Genomic DNA, 19240 nt, shown 5'->3' with positions numbered 1-19240 from the left:
TTGGGTTGTACGAGGACCACTTGGCTCCAGGCCTTGGTCCAAACATGGACAAAAGAGCTGAATTCCAGAGGTGAGGTGAGAGTGACTGCCCTTGATACCAAGGCAGCATTTGACCGAGTCTGGCACCAAGGAGCCCTAGTAAAATTGAAGTCAATGGGGATCAGGGAGACAACTCTCCACTGGCTGGAGTCATGCCTAGCACAAAGGAAAATATTTGTGGTTTTTGGAGGCCAATAATCTCAGCCCCATGACATCGCTGTAAGAGTTCCTCAGGGCAGTGTCCTAGGCCCAACCATCTTCAGTTGCTTTATCAATGACCTTCCCTCCATCATAAGGTCAGAAGTGGGGGTGTTCGTTGATGATTGCACAGTGTTTAGTTCCATTTGCAATTCCTCCGATAATGCAGCAGACAATGCCCGCATACAGCAAGACCTGGACAACATCCAGGCTTGGGCTGATAAGTGGCAAGTAACATTTGCCCCACCTTAAACATTCACTCCCTCCACCACCAGCGTACCGTCTACAAGATGCACTGCAGCAGCTTGCTAAGGCTTCTTTGGCAGCACCTCCCAAAACTGCGACTTCTACCACCTAGAAGGACAAGGGCAGCAGGTGCATGGGAACACCATCACCTGCAAGTTCCCCTCCAAGTTACACACCATCCTGACTTGGAAATATATCGCCATTCCTTCATCGTCGCTGGGTCAAAATCCTGGAACTCCCTCCCTAACAGCACTGTGGGAGTACCTTCACCGCACGGACTGTAGCGGTTCAAGAAGGCAGCACACCACCACCTTCTCAAGGGCTTTAGGGATGAGCAGTAAATGCTGGCCTTGCCAGCGATGCCCACATCCCGGAGTGAACAAAAAACAAACACAAGTGCCAGGCAATGACTATCTCCAACAAAAGAGAGTCTAACCACCTCCCCTTGACATTCAATGGTATAACCATCAGCAAATTCTGCACCATCAACATGCTGTGGGTCACCATTGGCCAGAAACTTAACTGGACCAGCCACATAAATACTGTTGCTACAAAAACAGGTCAGAGGCTGGGTATAGTGTGGAGAATGACTGACCTCCTGCCTCCCGAAAGCCTTTCCACCACCTACAAGGCATAAGTCAGGAGTATGATGGAATAATCTCCTCTTGCCTGGATGAGTGCAGCTCCATCAACACTCAAGAAGCTCGACTCCATCTAGAACAATTCAGCTCTCTTGATTGGCATGCCATCAACCATCTAAAACATTCACTCCCTCCTCTACTGGTACAATGTGGTTGCAGTGTGTACTATCTGCAAGATGCACTGCAGCAACTCGCCAAGACTTCTTCGACAGCACCTCCCAAATCTGCGACCTCTACTACCTAGAAGGACAAAGGCAGCAGGTACATGGGAACACCAACACTTCCAAGTTCCCCTCCAAATCACACACCACCCTGACTTGGAAATATATCACTGCTCCTTCATCATTGTTGGGTCAAAACCCCTCCCTAACAGAAAAGTCGGAGTACCTTCATCACACAGATTCAAGGGCAATTAGGTATGGACAATAAATGCTGGCCTTGCCAGTGGCACTCACATCCCATGAATGAATAAACTTTAAAAAAAGATAGGAAGAGATGAGGCCATGAAGGGATTTAAACACAAGGATGAGTATTATTAATTGGAATGTTGGGCAACCAGGAGCCAGTGTCGGTCTGTGACAATAAGGGTGCTGGGTGAGTGGGACTTGGTGTGGATTACAGAGCATTAGATGAGCTGAGTCTTACAGAGGTTGGAGATTGTGAAGCTGTCCATGACAGCATTGAAATATTTGAGTCTGAAGGTAACAAAGGCATGGATGAGGGTTTTAGCAGCAGATGGGCTGGAAGTGAGTGATATACCCAAGTTGGAAGAAATTAGTCTCTGTGATAGAGTGTATATGGGATCAAAAGCTTAGCTCGGGTTCGATTAGAATGCCATAACACTCCTGACTTATAGGTGGTGGAGAGGCTTTGGGGAGTCAGGAGGTGAGCCACTCGCTGCCAAATACTCAGACTCTGACGTTCTCTAATAGCCACAGGGCAGAAACTTGATTGGAGAGATTCAAACATGGAGTTTTGGAAAAGATGGACACAGATTTGGGAGGTGACAACACGTTCAAGGTCTTTGAAGAGGAAAAAGAGGTTGAAAGTAGGGTGGTAATTTAGTGGTGTTTATTTGTTAGGAGGGGCTGATGGCGATGGTTTTGAAAGGGGAATAGTCTTGAGGAGAAGGAACCATTTATAATGTCAGCTAGATTGGGGGCTAGGAAGGGAGAGTGAATGGTCAGCACTTAGTGGTTTGGGGTCAAGGGAGTAGGAGATGGATCACAGGGACAAGGTGAGCTTGGAGAGGGTATGGGGGTGGTAAGATCAAAACTGGAGAGAGATTCTCAGGGTTCAGGGCTAGGGCAGGTGAAGTGCCACAACAGGAAATGGATGGCTTGACTCTGCTAATAGCTCTCTTGAGCTGAAAACTAGTCGGTGTGCAGGAGTGGACCAGTTCTCAGTCAGCCATGGGATACCAAGAGTGATAACAGTGTCTAAAGAAAACTACCTGCTAAGCAGTGAAATAGCCTAAGTTTTCTTTACCAGCATTAACAAGTGAATAAAAATTTAGTAACTACATCTTCCAAAACACTTTACAGCAAAAAATGCTTTTCAATTAAAGAAAGAAAAAGAAAGGACTTGCAATTCTGTAGTGCCTTTCATGACCTCAGGACGTCCTAAAGCGCTTTACAGCCAATAAAGTATTTTTTGAATTGTAGTCACTGCTGCAATGTAGGAAACACGGTAGCCAATTTGTGCACAGCAAGGTGCCACAAACAGCAATGAGATAATGACCAGATAATCTGTTGCAGTGATGTTAGTTGAGGGATAAATATTGGCCAGGACACCGGGGAGAACTCCCCTGCTCTTCTTCAAATAATGCAATGGGATCTTTTATGTCCACCTGAGAGGACAGGTGGGAACTTGGTTTTACGTCTCACTTGAAAGACAGGATTAGTCTAATTTGGAATTAGATAAGCATACAAACCCAGCGAATGGTCTATTTATTTTTAAATTATTTACATAAGGTTACAATGCTCCAAACAACCTGACTGTGTTTAAGGACAACTTTATGGAGATGCCCCTGTGTTAAAAACAGACCGGTATAGTAAACAAAGAAAATAAACACAATTTATTGAAAGTACAAGTCAACCGTCACAAGTGCATTATCTTGGTCTTTGTTCATGTTCTCAGAGTATAAAAGTCACAATTCTTTTAAATTGATGTTAAGATTTTCAAAAGATTTTCAGTAAAATGTTAGTCAGAAGAGAATTGAGCTTATTTCTGCCAGCTGATGATCAGCAGCAAGCTTTAAAATGTGTATTGTTATGATACAAGAGATCAGACACTTGTAAAGTTCCTGTGCTTCTGAAACACTGCTGTTAAAGCATGAATTGCATCCATTTTGCAATTCACTCAAGTTATACCAGACATTGGTTCAGCCACAGTCGAAATGTTTCATGCAGATCTGAGCACCTCATTATAGGAAGGATATCAGAGCTATGGAAAGGTAGATAAAGATTCGCTAGAACAATACCAGAGATAAGAGATTACAGTTTAAAAATTGCATGTTTTTTTCAGTGAAACAGACATGATTAAGGGGATCTAATAGCAATTTCCAAAATTATGAAAGGTTTTGAGAGTGGGAATACTGCAAGATTATTTCTGCAAATTGGAAAATCAGTAAGAGGCCATGAATTCAGAATTATCACTCAGGCAACAAAGGTGGGAGTTAGAAGAATGCTTGCCACACAGAAGGTTATTAGATTTTCCTCCACTTTACCACCTGAAATCAACGGAAAATCAAAGCAAGTTGTGTGGGATAAAAACAGAAAATGCTGGAAATACTCAGCAGGTCAGGCAGCATCTGTGGAGAGACAGAAACAGAGTTAACGTTTCAGGTTGATGACCCTTGTAAGGTGTTTGGTTTCCTCCTCCTTACAAGGGTTCTTTGACTCTGGGTTTTACAGGAACAAAATGGTAGACGACACAAAGGTTTAGGTTCAACCCAAAACTGTTAGTTTATTAAAACCAACAAAACACAGACAAAACCCGGTTGAGATTTGGCTGAAAGTTACAATCACCCATATGGCCGGTCGTTACTGGATTGGAGATGACCTGTCCCCGTCCTCCTTTATCTGACTGCAGCTGCCTACACAGCGCAAACCCCCTGTAGAGTCAACTGATACTTACAATCACCCGTCCAGCTGGTCGTGGCCAACGTCGATTGCAGGCTGGGAGCTGGAGATGATCGTCTTCCCATCCTTCTTACACCTGACAGTTGCTGTAGTCAGAGCTAGCTTCCGAGAGAGAGAGAGCTTCCGAGAGAGCTTCCAAGCAAAAGAGAGAGAGAGCTGTGGTGTGGTTCGTTTTTACAGCTCTTTTAGTCACCTGGCCCCATGCTGGGCCTCCCCCAACCAGTTTCGGTTGTCGGTTTGCTGAACTGTCCAACATTCACACCTCATCAATCACCGGAGGTATACAGAGTTGTGAGATCGAAGATAACTCCTTATTTCCTTTCCCGCTTTCTGTAATGCATATTCAATGTGATTTCTATTACTGTTGATGGGCGGTTGGCTGATTGTCCGTTCGGGACTTGTGTATCTTCCATTCGTGTCAGGAAGTCGATCGTGACCCCATTGTTTCAGTTAAACTCAGAGCATTGTCTAGATGTTCATTTTTCCCATCGAAACCAATCATGATTCAAGGCCTCACAGTTCAATGTCAATGTCCTTTTCAGAGTTAATCATGAGTCAAAGCTTTCATTGTCCAGTATCAATGTGTTCTCCAAGAACTGCAGACTTTGATGACTGGCACCTTTTCTGTGCCTCGAAGTTTAACCGTTTCATGCCCTTACCACTGGGCCAAACAGGCTTTCAGCGTTTTACAGGTTTTTAAAAAAATCTACACCCTTCATCAGAACTGAGAAAAGTTAAGAGATATAACAGATTTTAAGCAAGTGCAGGGGCAGGGAAAGGGGGGAGGGGGAAGAGAGAACAAAAAGGAAGGTCTGTGATAGGGTAGAAGGCAAGAGTAATTAAATTACAAAAGGCATGATAGTACAAAGCAAAAGGGCATGGTAATGGGACAAGTAAAGAAACAAAAGATAAGTCTAGAAGAATGGTAGAATCATCAACAGCTGCCATGTGAAAAAATAGGGACAGAGTTTATGGTCTGAAATAGTTGAACTCAGTGTTGAGCCCAGAAGGCTGTAAAGTGCCTAATTGAAAGATGAAGTGCTGTTCCTCGAGCTTACGTTGAGCTTCATTGGAACAGTATAAGAGACCGAGGACAGAGAGGTCAGAGTGGGAGTGGAGCGGAGAATTAAAGTGACAGGCGACCGGAAGCTCGGGATCACCATTACGGACTGTACAGAGGTGTTCCGCAAAGCGGTCACCCAATCAAGGATCGCAAGTTGTGTGGGGTTGCTTGCTGCCACATCCCAACCCCTACCAACACTGCCATGGGTTTTCTTTCCTCCACTGAAGCACAAAAGGCAGCCAGCCACCCCTTGACTGCCCCCCTGCATGTAACGGCAGCAGGGAGGTAGCGTCTGGGAACTGCTGCCAACCCCATCAGGAGAGGGATGGCGATATGGCCTGAGGCAGCAGTGAAAGGCCCAATATTCCGTTTGGTGGAGGGAGGTGGCCTAGTAGTGGCCACCTCATGCTCTATAATGGCTCTAAACACCATGGTCCAGTTCAAGCCCTTTAATTAGTCAGTAAATGTGCTGTGTGAGGGGTTTACACTCCAACTCTTGCCACAATGGGAGTTGCTATTAAAAGAGATTTGGTGCAAGTTAACTTTGTAGACTGCTGTAAGCATGGATTAATATTAGTTCAAAGTATTTATGTAAGAATGCTATGTAAAAAGAGATTTAAAGCACAAGTTCATTTGGTAGACTGCCGTAAGCACAGATTACTATCTCTACATTCTATTCTTGTGGGAAATTTATCACCCCAAATTAACCGGGTGATGAGGTTGCATGTCAGGAAGAGTCCAAAACAACAAGGTTGTTATATATTCCTCCACGGTGGGACAATTGGGTTGCTGAATTCTTATTAAATTCAAGGTTGAGGAGAACAACTTCATGATAACCATCAACACAAAGGATGAAGAGGGTTGAAAAGACAAGGGTAGGGGGTCACCCAGCTGAGGTAAGGGATGAAGGTGTGAGGGGAGGAAAAGACAGCTGGATTAGGGCTAAAGCTATACCACTATATTTTGGCCTCTGAGAAAGATGCCATTGAGGAAACTGATGATCGAAGCACCAAGAAGGAGACTCATTACTTGCTCAAACAGCGAAAAACAACGGGGAAATGGTGAAGAGCATAACCTGGGTGGAAGAAAGAATGGCCTACAAATTCTTTTATGGAGCGCCGATTTTTCAGGCAAATAACAGATATTGCGGGTCCAATATGGCATGCAACGTGCACGCGCTCATTCCATGCCAGAAGTGTGCCACACGCTATACTGGTCAGGGCACTCTATAGTCATCCAGGGCCCTCAGCGTTAACTGACATTCATCCCATTGCCTACATAAATTGCAGCTCTAACACCTGTTTTCAGGCCTCTTTCTGAAATTGTTTCACGACTGATTGCAGCATGCACCTTGCGAACTGCCATCAGCTTTCTGAAGCTCACAGTAGCCAAACCAATGGTCTTTAAAGGGATCACTTCTGTTAATAACTGCTACCAAAAAAGTAAGTGAAAAATGTTATACTTAACTGAATGTAGAGCCAGGGGTGCAGAAGCTCTACATTACAACTGTGGGCTGATGTTTTTGGGTGCATAAAACAGTTGGTAAATGATTGGGAGTACTTTATGGCATGATGAGAACTGGGAGACGGTCATAAATTACTGAGTCTCCTGTAATACTATATTAGTACACAATGTAAATCAGCTGCGAAGCTGGCCTGCTAACCCAGCATATGCAGTCATAGTCTCTGGCACTCACTGGCATATGGCAGTCAGCCTCAGCGAGGTCCCTCAGGTGTGACTTTCATCTTTATTGTCTTGGGTGTTGAGCACAGGGAGGAAACTCCTGCCCGATTTTCCTCTCTGCTCCACCCAGGTGACAATGATGAAAGTCTACCCGTCATAATCAGTGTGTGATGTGCTTTATCATTTCCTTAGTGGCAATGGAACAAACCTATTGTCTGGACAAAGATAAAAGGGGCTATTCTGTGTCTGGAGTGGTTAAGGGTTTAATTGTGAGTACTATTATAAACCATGAATAATACAGAGCACTGTGTTTGTCATTTTTATAAGCTATACTCACTTTGTGAATAACTGAAATCCTCTCACAGAGCCTGAACTGACTGTGCGCTACTAACTTTAACCTTCTGCTCTGATTTTTTCTAGGAGCCTCAGCTGTCAGAGGATAACACTCCATAAGAATTTATTTTTCTCCTACGTGTTTAACTCAGTTTTTACACTTATCCAGCTTATGGTGGTGGCCAGTGACAAGGAAGTAGTCTCCAAAAATCCTGTAAGTATTGATAAAATCTGAGAGCGTTGCGTGGCAGCCAAAAGAACAACGTGGCCTATCCTTCAACTTAGTGTTTAACTTGGAAAGGTTCATGTGGAGGTTGCCCATTATCAGGCTGTTCAATCCACTCCTTTATGGTAAATTAGTGGTTTTATAACCCACAACACACTAGTTCCTGAATGAGAGTGTTTTGTTTAACGCTGGAAATTACACTGGTATAAATCCAACTTTTACAAGTGTTTAAATTATACTGATGCAAATGTTATATTAAAAAGTCACCCTCATGTAAATCAACAAGTGGCCTGGGACAGTATAAATACCCCACAGTGCATTAGCATGTTTTATATCATTACAGTATTTATACTTAATGCCATAAGGCTCATTTTTACAATGTTTCTAAATGAACTATGATCAGGAATTACTTTGCTAGCCATCTTGTTAACATATTGAAGTCTAAATGGAGTGTATTAAAGTATCATAAAAATTGTTTGGAAAACCTTTCTTTTTGTTTGCTTAGAGTGGAGAAAAAATCCAGAAGAGTGTGTGTCATATTGACCACTCACAAGTGTTGATGTACTTCAGTGTAATCAACTGTTTTGTGCTTTTGCATTCAATTGGGTTATAGTTATTCCTACTTATAGCTGCAGTAATAAAAGACAGAAAGAGTTGCATTTATATAGCACCTTTCACGACCACAGGATGTCCCAAAGTGCTTTACAGCCGATGGTACTTTTTGAAATGTAGTCACTGTTGTAATGTAGGAAACATGGCAAGCAATTTGTGCACAGCAAGGTCCCATGGCAACAAATCATCTGTTTTTGGTGTTATTTAAGGGATAAATGTTGGCCAGGATTCAGTGCGTTGCAGGTCACAATATAGGTGGGCTATAGGATAAAACCCCTTGCCTTCAAAATAGGTTCCACCTTTCATAATCACAGTGACAGGCATGGTAGTGCAACCAATAGATCAAATTCAAGCCCGGGGCAGCTTGTCATTCATTTGCACCCACTTCAGTTGGTTGAGTTTTATCAGTTTCATACAATTATCTGTAGAAAAATCAGTATCGGACCATCCCACCTGGACCATCCAACCCTCCTGGTTAGAGGATGATGTGTAAAAGTCTGTGGTAGATTGTCCCACCAACCTGGCTGCAGGAGGACTTGTTAAATTCATCATTCCAAGGAAGAGATGTAAAGTACTAATCGAAAAGGTATGGTTGGGAGCCCTTAAGAGAAGAAGCTGTGCTCTGTATTATTCCTGGTTAGTACTGCTTATTTATTTATGGACAGTCTCAGAAAAAAATTCTGATTTTGGAGCTTAAGGGATCTAATAACCTTTAAAGGTTACGATTGAAAGTAATAATCCATCTTTGTATATAAGCATGTTTGTGGGCTACCTCCACCTGTTTTATTATTTTCTATTCATCCTTACTTACACTGTGTCAGAAGATAAACTAAATTAAAGAAAAATAGAGAAAGATTTCCTCTCTTTAATAAAATCATAAATGTGTTTACAAAGTAAGGGGTAGATTTTGACTTTGCGCAATAGTGTAAAATGGGTGATCACAAGTCGGCAGTCTGATTTACATCAACAGAATTACAAATGGGGAGTGATGTAAAACGGGCTGCTGACTCACTATTACCTGTTTTACACCATTGCACAAAGTCAAGAACTACCCTGAAAGTGCTTACAATTTCACCACAAATAGCAAACAAAGGAAATCTTCCTCCCAACATTATTTAAAATTACATTATCAACAGCTCCAAGGTATCTACTCCTGGGATGGCCATTTAAAAAAAATATTTCACCTTACACCCTATTGAACAGTTAGGATTTACTTTATTACTGGAGCATTACCATTTATCAATAAAATATATTTTACAGAATCCTAAATAAAATGTGATAGTTCTGAAATGATCACTACTGCTCTGTCTGTTTTCTCTTCTTCTCTAATCCCTTTTTCAGATTTTATTTCCATTACTTTTTACTGTATTACTTCTCATCTGGTTCATACTTACTGATCTGTCTTTCCCTGGACCCAGAATTCCTTTTTGAGCAGAAATCACCTTATCTAAATTCTGTCTTTGATTCAAATCCATTTTTTCAGCCAAATGTTGATTTTGCTCTGGGCACTTTTTTTTTGTAAACTGATGAACACATTTGTGAGAATGGTATAAAGGGTACGGAATTCCTAAAATGCATCCAGAAGAACTTTTTTAGCCAGTATGTAGCAAGCCCAACAAGGGAGGGGGCGGCTCTGGACTTAGTTTTAGGGAATGAAGCTGGGCAGATAAAAGGCATATCAGTGGGGGAGCATTTTGGTGCTAGTAACCCTAATTCAGTTAGATTTAAGGTAGTTATGGAAAAGGACAAGGATAGACCAGGAATAAAAATTCTAAATTGGGGAAAAGCAAATTTTGCTAAGCTCAGAGGGGATTTAGCCATAGTGGACTGGAAACAGCTACTTGAAGGTAAATCAGTGTCAGAGCAGTAGGAGATATTCAAGGAGGAAATCCGGAGGGTTCAGACCAAATATGTGCCCTTAAAGAAAAAAGGTGGGACTAACAAATCTAGAGCCCCCTGGATGTCTAGGGACATACAGGGTAGGATAAAGAAAAAAAGGGAGGCGTATGACAGATACTGAGGGCTAAATACTCCAGAATCTTTAGTGCGTCAGCAGCGGCGGCGGGAGAAATCTCGGCGGGAATCGCAGCGACTATAAAAAGGCCCCAGAGGCTCAGGTAGGTTTACTAATCTCCAATCTCAGAGGGAGAGAAGTAAAAAGTAATCGAAGTGTGATGTCGCCAGAAAGCAGGTAAGTGATTGGTTGGTGAGTATTTCTCTCTTTATAAACTTTAACTCTGTGGTTTATAGTTTCTAAAGTCTCTGTGGTGTAGCGGGGACTGTTTATAAACCAGGGCCCTTAAATATACTATTTAACGGTAGTGTAATTGGTGGGATTGATTTGATTTAATTTAATTGCAATTAATTAAAGGGTAAGTCATGGCAGGACAGCCCAGTGCCATCGTATGCTCCTCTTGCGCTATGTGGGAACTCAGGGACACTTCCTGTGTCCCTGACAACTATGTGTGCGGGAAGTGTGTCCAGTTGCAGCTACTGGCAGGCCACATTGCGGCGCTGGAGCTGCAATTGGATTCATAATGGACCATTCGCGAAGCTGAGGATGTCGTGAATAGCACATTTAATCAGTTGGTCACACCGCAGGCAAAGGTTGGACAGGCAGAAAGGGAATGGGTGACCAACAGACAGAGTACTAGGCATAGGCAGGTAGTGTAGGGGTCCCCTGTGGACATCCCCCTCTCAAACATATACACCACTTTGAGTACTGTTGGGGGGGATGGCTTATCAGTGGAAGGCAACAGCAGCCAACTTCCTGGCACCAGGGGTGGTTCTGCTGCACAGGACGGGAGGAAAAAGAGGGGTAGAGCTATAGTAATAGGGGATTCTATTGTAAGGGGAATAGATAGGCATTTCTGCGGCCGCAAGCGAGACTCCAGGATGGTGTGTTGCCTCCCTGATGCAAGGGTCAAGGATGTCTCAGAGTGGCTGCAGAATGTCTTGGAAGGGGAGGGTGAACAGCCAGTTGTCATGGTGCATATAGGTACCAACGATATAGGTAAAAAGCGGGATGAGGTCCTAAAAGTGGAATATAGGGAGTTAGGAGGTAAATTAAAAAATAGGACCTCAAAGGTCATAATCTCAGGATTGCTACCAGTGCCACGTGCTAGTCAGAGTAGAAATAGAAGGATACTTCAGATGAATACGTGGCTAGAGGAATGGTGCAAGGGGGAGGGATTCAAATTACTGGGACATTGGAACTGGTTCTGGGGGAGGTGGGACCAGTTCAAACCGGATGGTTTGCACCTGGGCAGGGCCAGGACCGATGTCCTAGGGGGAGTGTTTGCTAGTGCTCTGGGGGAGGGTTTAAACTAAAATGGCAGGGGGTTGGGAACCTGAGCAGGGGGACAGAGGAAAGGGAAACAAGGATAAAAGCAAAAGATAGGAAGGAGAAAAACAAAAGTGGCAGTCAGAGAAATCAAGGGTTTAAATCAAACATGGCCACAGTAAATAATAATTCTAATAGGTCTAAGAGCGTTAAAAAAACAAGCCTGAAGGCTTTGTGTCTTAATGCGAGGAGCATTCATAATAAGGTGGATGAATTAGCTGCGCAAATAGAGGTAAACGGATATGATTTGATTGGGATTATGGAAACATGGCTCCAGGGTGGCCAAGGCTGGGAACTCAACATCCAGGGGTATTCAATATTCAGGAAAGATAGGCAAAAATGAAAGAGAGGTGGGGTGGCATTGCTGGTTAAAGAAGGGATTAACACAATTGTAATGAAGGATATTAGCTTTGATGATGTGGAATCTGTATGGGTAGAACTGAGAAATACCAAGGGGCAGAAAACATTAGTGGGAGTGGTATATAGACCTCCAAACAGTAATGCGGAGGTTGGGGATGGCATTAAAAGGGAAATTAGAGAAGCGTGCAATAAGGGCACAGCAGTCACCATGGGTGACTTTAATCTACATATAGATTGGGCTAACCAAATTAGTAACAATACTGTGGAGAAGGAATTCCTGGAGTGTTTAAGGGATGGTTTCCTAGACCAATATGTCGAGGAACCAACCAGAGATCAGGCCATCTTAGACTGGGTAATATGTAACGAGAAAGGATTAAGTAGCAATCTTGTTGTACGAGGCCCCTTGGGTCGGAGCGATCATAATATGATCGAATTCTACATTAAGATGGAGAATGAAGTAGTCGACTCAGAGACTAGGCTCCTAAATTTAAATAAAGGAAACTACGATGGTCTGAGGCGCGAGGGTGTCACTCAAAGGGTTGACGGTGGATAGGTAATGGCAAACATTCAAAGACCGCATGGATGAGCTACAGAATTTGTTCATCCCAGTTTGGCATAAAAATAAAACAAAAAAGGTGACTCCACCGTGGCTAACAAGGCAAATTAGGGATAGCATAAGATCCAAGGAGAGGACATATAAATTGGCCAGAAAAAGCAGTAAACCTGACGATTGGGAGCAGTTTAGGATTCAACAAAGGAGGACAAAGGGATTAATTAAGAAAGGGGAAATAGAATATAAGAGTAAGCTTGCAGCGAACATAAAAACTGACTGTAAGAGCTTTTATAAATATGTGAAGAGAAAAAGATTGGTGAAGTCAAGCGTAGGTCCCTTGCAGTCAGAAGCAGGGGTATTTATAATGGGGAACAAAGAAATGGCAGACCAATTAAATACATATTTTGGTTCTGTCTTCACAAAGGAGGGCACAAATAACCTCCCAGAGATGTCGGGGAACATAGGGTCTGATGAAAGGGAGGAACTGAATGAAATCAGTATTTGTAGGGAAATAGTGTTAGGGAAATTGATGGGATTGAAGGCCGATAAATCCCTAGGGCCTGATAATCTACATCCTAGGGTACTTAAGGAAGTGTCCCTAGAAATAGTTGATGCTTTGCTGATCATCTTCCAGCATTCGATGGAATCTGGAAGAGTACCAATGGATTGGAGTGTAGCTAATGTTACCCCACTATTCAAAAAAGGTGGTAGAGAGAAAACGGGGAATTACAGAGCGGCAAGCCTGACATCGGTAGTGGGGAAAATGCTAGAGTCCATTATAAAAGATGTAATAGCAGAGCACTTGGAAAACAGTGACAGGATCGGACAAAGTCAACATGGATTTACAAAAGGTAAATTGTGCTTGACTAATCTACTGGAATTTTTTGAGGATGTAACTGGTAAAATAGATAAGGGAGAACCAGTGTATGTGGTGTATTTGGACTTTCAGAAGGCTTTCGATAAGGTCCCGCATAAGAGATTAGCGTGTAAGGTTAAGGCATATGGGATTGGGTGCAAGGTATTGGCTTGGATAGAGAACTGGTTGGCAGACAGAAAGCAAAGAGTTGGAATAAAAGGGTCTTTTTCCGAGTGGCAGGCAGTGACTAGTGGGGTGCCGCAGAGATCGGTCCTTGGACTCCAGCTATTGACAATGTATATTAATGATCTAGACAAGGGAACTAGATGTAATATCTCCAAATTTGCAGATGACACAAAGCTGAGTAGGCGTGTGTGCTGTGAGGAGGATGCCGAGAAACTCCAGGATGATTTGGACAGGTTGGGTGATTGGGTAGAAGCATGGCAGATGCAATATAATGTGGATAAATGTGAGGTTATCCACTTTGCTGGCAAAAACAGGAAGGCAGATTATTATCTGAATGGCAATAGATTGGGAGAAGGGGAAGTGCAACGAGACCTGGGTGTCCTTGTGCACCAGTCACTGAAGGTAAGCATGCAGGTGCAGCAGGCGGTTAAGAAGGCAAATGGCATGTTGGCCTTCATAGCGAGAGGGTTTGAGTACAGGAACAAGGATGTCTTGCTGCAGTTATACAGGGCCTTGGTGAGACCACATCTTGAGTATTGTGTGCAGTTTTGGTTGCCTTATCTGAGGAAGGATGTTCTTGCCATGGAAGGAGTTCAGCGAAGATTCACCAGGCTGATACCTGGGATGGCAGGAATGACGTATGAGGAGAGATTGGGTCGATTGGGCTTGTACTCGCTGGAGTTTAGAAGAATGAGACAGGATCTCATTGAACCTTATAAAATTCTGACAGGACTGGACAGACTAGATGCAGGAAGGATGTTCCTGATGGTTGGGGAGTCCAGAACCAGGGGTCACAGTCTAAGGATAAGGGGTAGGCCATTTAGGACAGAAATGAGGAGGAATTTCTTCACCCAGAGAGTGGTGAACCTGTGGAATTCTCTACCACAGAAGGCAGTAGAGGCCAATACATTAAATATATTCAAGAAGGAGTTGGATATATTTCTTAAGGCTAAAGGGATCAAGGGGTATGGGGAGAAAGCAGGGACAGGGTACTGAATTTGGATGATCAGCCATGATTGCATTAAATGGCGGAGCAGGCTCGAGGGGCCGAATGGCCTACTCCTGCTCCTATCTTCTATGTTTCTATGTTTCTATGAGTACAGAAAGTGCAGGGGTGCAATTAAAAATTATATTTGGAAAGCAAAGAGAGAGCATGAAAAATTCTTGGCAAGTAAAATCAAGGAAAACCCAAAAATGTTTTATAAATATATTAAGATTAAGAGGATAACTAAAGAAAGGGTAGGGCCTATTTGAGATCATGAGGGTGATCTTTGTGTGGAGGTGGGAGACGTCAGTAGGGTTCTTGTGCATCTGTTTTCACAAAGGAGAGGGGCGAAGCAGACATTGCTATCAGGGAGGAGGAGTGTGAAATATTAGATGAAATAAACATAGTGAGAGAGGAAGTATTAAAGGGTTTAGCAGCTTTGAAAGTGGATAAATCCCCAGACCCGGATGAAATATATCCCAGGCTGTTAAGCGAAGCAAAAGATGAAATAGCAGAGGCCCTGACAATCATTTTTCAATCCTCTCTGGCTTCAGGTGTGGTGCCGGAGGACTGCTAATGTGGTACACTTATTTAAAAAGGGAGAAAAGGATAGACCAAGTAATTACAGGCCAGTCAGCCTAACCTCGGTGGTGGGAAAATTATTGGAAAGAATTCTGAAGGACAGGATAAATCTTCATTTAGAAAGACACGGATTAATCAAGGATAGTCAGCATGGATTTGTTAAGGGAAGGTCGTGTCTGATAAACTTGATTTAATTTTTTGAGGAGGTAACAAGGAGGGTAGATGAGGGTGATAGCAAAATACTGCGGATGCTGGAAATCTGAAATAGCAACAGAAAATGCTGGAAAAACTCAGCAGGCCATGGAGAGAGAAATAGAGTCAACGTTTCAGGTCGAAACCCTTCGTCAGGGCTGAGAAAACACAGGAAATGAAACAGATTAAAAGGCCAGTTTGGGGGCTGGGAAATGGGGGTGAAAGAACAAAAGAGAAGTGAAGAGACATTAAGAGGTATTCAAAATGAGACGAGATGGTGATAGGACTAGTAAAGAGACAAAAGACGGCTTTAGATGAGGTGTGAAATGCGCTGGCAGAATGAGAGGCAGCTGCCATGTGGGAGAGAAAAAAAAGGGGGAAGGGCACAAAACAAAGGGTGTGGAGAAAAAATATATATAAAAATGTAATAGGGGCCGAGGTTATGATCTGAAATTGTTGAACTCGATATTGAGTCCGGAAGGCTGTAAAGTACCTAAACGGAAGATGAGGTGCTGTTCCTTGAGCTTATGCTGGGTTTCCGTGGAACAATGCAAGAGCCCGAGGACGGTGAGGTCTGTGGTGTATGTGCCTTTAAGAGCCCCTGTGTACTGTAATGCCGGTAGTGGCCACTCGGGCTATATAAGCCTGTATAGTGTCTTGTACCTTTTAGTTCACCTCCAGACTTTGTTCAGTAAACACCTGTTAAACCAACTCCTGCATTCCGTGTCTCCATTAACACACGGATACAACAGTGGCGACGAGTTGGAAACGGACTTACCTGCAATTCGGCAGCACCTCAAGGAGATCGATTCCTCAGGCGAAGGTCGAAGAAAAAAAAAAAGAAAAAACTGTGGTTTCACCAGCTAGCCGGGCTGGTGGCAGGTACTGCAATAATCCTTCCTGGGCGGCGGGCTGGGGCTCGATCGGCTGGCTCTGCAGCAGGGCCGAGCAGTGAAGGCAGAGGCAAACAGAGGCGGAGGGTGGAGCACTCGGGAGACGGCCGGCGCTGCAAAGCAGGTCGGTGCTCGGACCAAGCAGAGGGAGGGAAAACTCCCAGAGAGTCCGGCGGGAACGAGTCTCCAACTATTAAAAATAGCTGTATAAATAAAAACCACGGAGAATAGCGTTGTCAGCAGCGGCAGCGGCGGGAAAGCGCGGGAGGCGCCGTTTTTTCTCGGCAGGGAAGAAAGGAAAGCGTGGGAGGTGCCATTTTTTTTCCAGGATGCCTAAGACTGGCAATATTACTGCTTTCGATAGTGATAGAGAGGATTGGACCACATATGTGGAAAGAGTGGAGGTATATTGCACAGCGAATGAAATAGAGGATGATAAAAAGGCATCGGTACTTCTAAATCTAATGGGCGCAAGGACAAACGGGCTGTTATGAAACTTAATCACTCCAGCCAAACCGATGGACAAGAATTTTAAGGAGATTGTTGATACCCTACAGGAGCACTTAAACCCAACACCGCTGCTGATAGCAGAACGATTCAAATTCTTCAGGAGGAATCAGCACAAGAATGAAAGTAACGCTGATTACCTCACCGAATTAAGGAAACTGTTAAAGCACTGCCAATTCGGGGCAGGACTGGCAGATTCTCTTCGAGACAAATTCGTCTGCGGTCTCCTAAGTGAAGGAACACAGAAAAGGCTACTTTCTGAGAAAGATTTAACACTGGACAAGGCTTTCAGTGTGACTGTATCATACGAAGCAGCAGCAAGAGGAGCTGCAGAGATACAGCAAAAGCCACAGGACTTCGGCACCCATGAAATGACACAGGGTTTCGAGAGATGTTAGCGCTGCGGCAGATCCACCCATGACCAGAGGGACTGCTGATTCAAGGACAAAGCATGCAGACAATGCGAAAAGATGGGACTCATTGCACGTGTATGCCGATCTGGAAACAAAAAATCCACTGACAGAAAAAAAAATCAATAAAGAACAGTACAAAAAGGTACAAATGATGACGGACAGTAGCTCCGAAGACCAGAAGAGCGATAGCAACTCCAGAAACAAGAGACTAAGCTGTCTCAAATTACATAATGTAATTGCCAAAGAAGATTACCAGACCATTTGGGTTACCCTCACGATAGCGGGGTCCCCAGTTAAAATTGAGCTGGATACAGGATCAGCTCTGACCGTCATAAGTCGACGGGATTACGAGCGGCTATTTCCGCATATACCTTTGAAAGACACATCCATTATCTTGAAAACATATACGGGGCAGAAAGTATACCCCAGAGGGAAAATAAGGGTGCCTGTTGTATACAACGGCAAGGAAATACAGAAGTTGTATTTATACATTCTGCAAGATGGTGGTCCACCGCTGTTGGGACGTGAATGGATCAGGAAGATACGTTTAGACTGGCACTCCATTCAGGCACTGACGGTGACCAGTAAGAAAAAAAATGATGATGACGTCATACCTGAATGATTAAAAGACATCTTGGACAACGCCAAAGAAGTGTTTCAACAGGAACTAGGAACCTTGAAAGGCGTCACCGCCTCAATAAAAGTGGAAGATGCGGCAATTCCCAAGTTTTTTAAGGCGAGGCCGGTGCCATACGCAATTCGTCCAGCAGTCGAGGCAGAGCTGGCGAATTTGGAAAAGGCAGACGTGTTATCCAAGATAGATTGGAGCGAGTGGGCAACACCCATCGTCCCGGTCATGAAGAAAACGTTGAATAATGATAAATCTGAAGAACAGAGAAAAATTCGCATCTGTGGGGACTTCAAGGTGACTGTAAACCCGGTCCTTCACACGGTACAGTATCCTCTTCCGAGGATAGAAGATATTTTCGCCTCACTATCCGGAGGGAAACGTTTCACCAAAATTGACTTGGCACAGGCATATCTACAGATGGAGGTTGAGGAGGCCTCTAAAAAGTATCTCACGATAAACACACACAAAGGCCTGTACCAGTACAATCAACTGGTTTTCGGAGTAGCATCAGCTCCAGCTATCTGGCAAAGAGCTATGGAGCAAGTCCTGCAAGGGATTCTGAGGACTCAATGCTACCTAGACGACATCCTTGTAATAGGAGAAAACGACAACGAGCACCTTGCCAATTTGGAGCAGGTGCTCACTAGGCTGAGAGAATGGGGCCTACGAGCAAACCGCCCCAAGTGCGAATTTTTCCAGAAACAAATATCATATTGTGGCCATATAATTAACCAGGAAGGGTTGCATAAGTCACCTGAAAAAATTGAAGCGGTCATAAAAGCCCCAGCACCTGAAAATGTCTCACAATTAAGGTCGTTCCTGGGATTGATAAATTACTATCAGAAATTTTTACCGAACTTATCAACTCTTCTACACCCTCTTAATGAACTGCCACAAACAGGAGTAATTTGGAAATGGAGCGAAGACTGTAAACGTGCCTTCCATAAATGCAAAGGCTTGATCACGTCCAAGGAAGTTTTGGCTCATTACAACCCATCACTACCAATCAGACTGGCGTGCGATGCATCCCCTTACGGCGTAGGAGCGGTATTATCGCATAGATTCCCTGATGGCTCGGAGCGGCCGATAGCTTTTGTGTCACGCTCATTGAACTCAGCTAAGCGTAACTATGCCCAGATCGACAGGGAAGCACTCAGCCTGGTATGGGGAGTGAAGAAATTCAACCATTACCTACACGGACAAAAATTTACCTTGTTGACTGACCATCAACCCCTCGTCTCCATATTCAACCCTAAAAAGGGTGTTCCCATTATGACAGCGCAAAGGCTACAGAGGTGGTTCCTTTTTCTAGGGGCACACCAATATGACATAGAATACAAAGGATCAAAACAGCATGGAAATGCTGACGGTTTATCACGCCTACCGTTGCCAATGGTAGAAGAGGCACCTACAGTGGACCCAGTGGAGATGTTCCACTCAACCACAGTGGAATGTCTACCAGTAACAAATTCTACCATTGAAAAGGAAACGAGAAATGACCCGACTCTCTCACGAGTCTACGATTTAACGGTGAAGGGATGGCCAGCACATGGTG

General features: G+C 43.8%; 1 protein-coding gene across 1 annotated transcript in view; it reads left to right on the top strand.

Annotated features, from left to right (window-relative positions):
* The window catches only part of calcr (calcitonin receptor), a 308033-nt gene that overhangs the window by 140700 nt on the left and 148093 nt on the right, over positions 1 to 19240 (top strand). Inside the window, exon 6 of the mRNA XM_085988285.1 lies at positions 7434 to 7560. Coding sequence (XP_085844411.1) covers positions 7434 to 7560 — 127 coding nt within the window. The remainder of the gene's footprint in view (positions 1 to 7433; positions 7561 to 19240) is intronic.

The sequence above is a fragment of the Somniosus microcephalus genome, chromosome 5 (assembly GCF_052327205.1).
Source record: "Somniosus microcephalus isolate GS21.2 chromosome 5, FLI_Smic_1.0, whole genome shotgun sequence".
Classification (NCBI taxonomy): Eukaryota; Metazoa; Chordata; class Chondrichthyes; order Squaliformes; family Somniosidae; genus Somniosus; species Somniosus microcephalus.
Note: the sequence above shows the minus strand (reverse complement) of the source record. Positions and strands in the feature narration are given on the sequence as shown.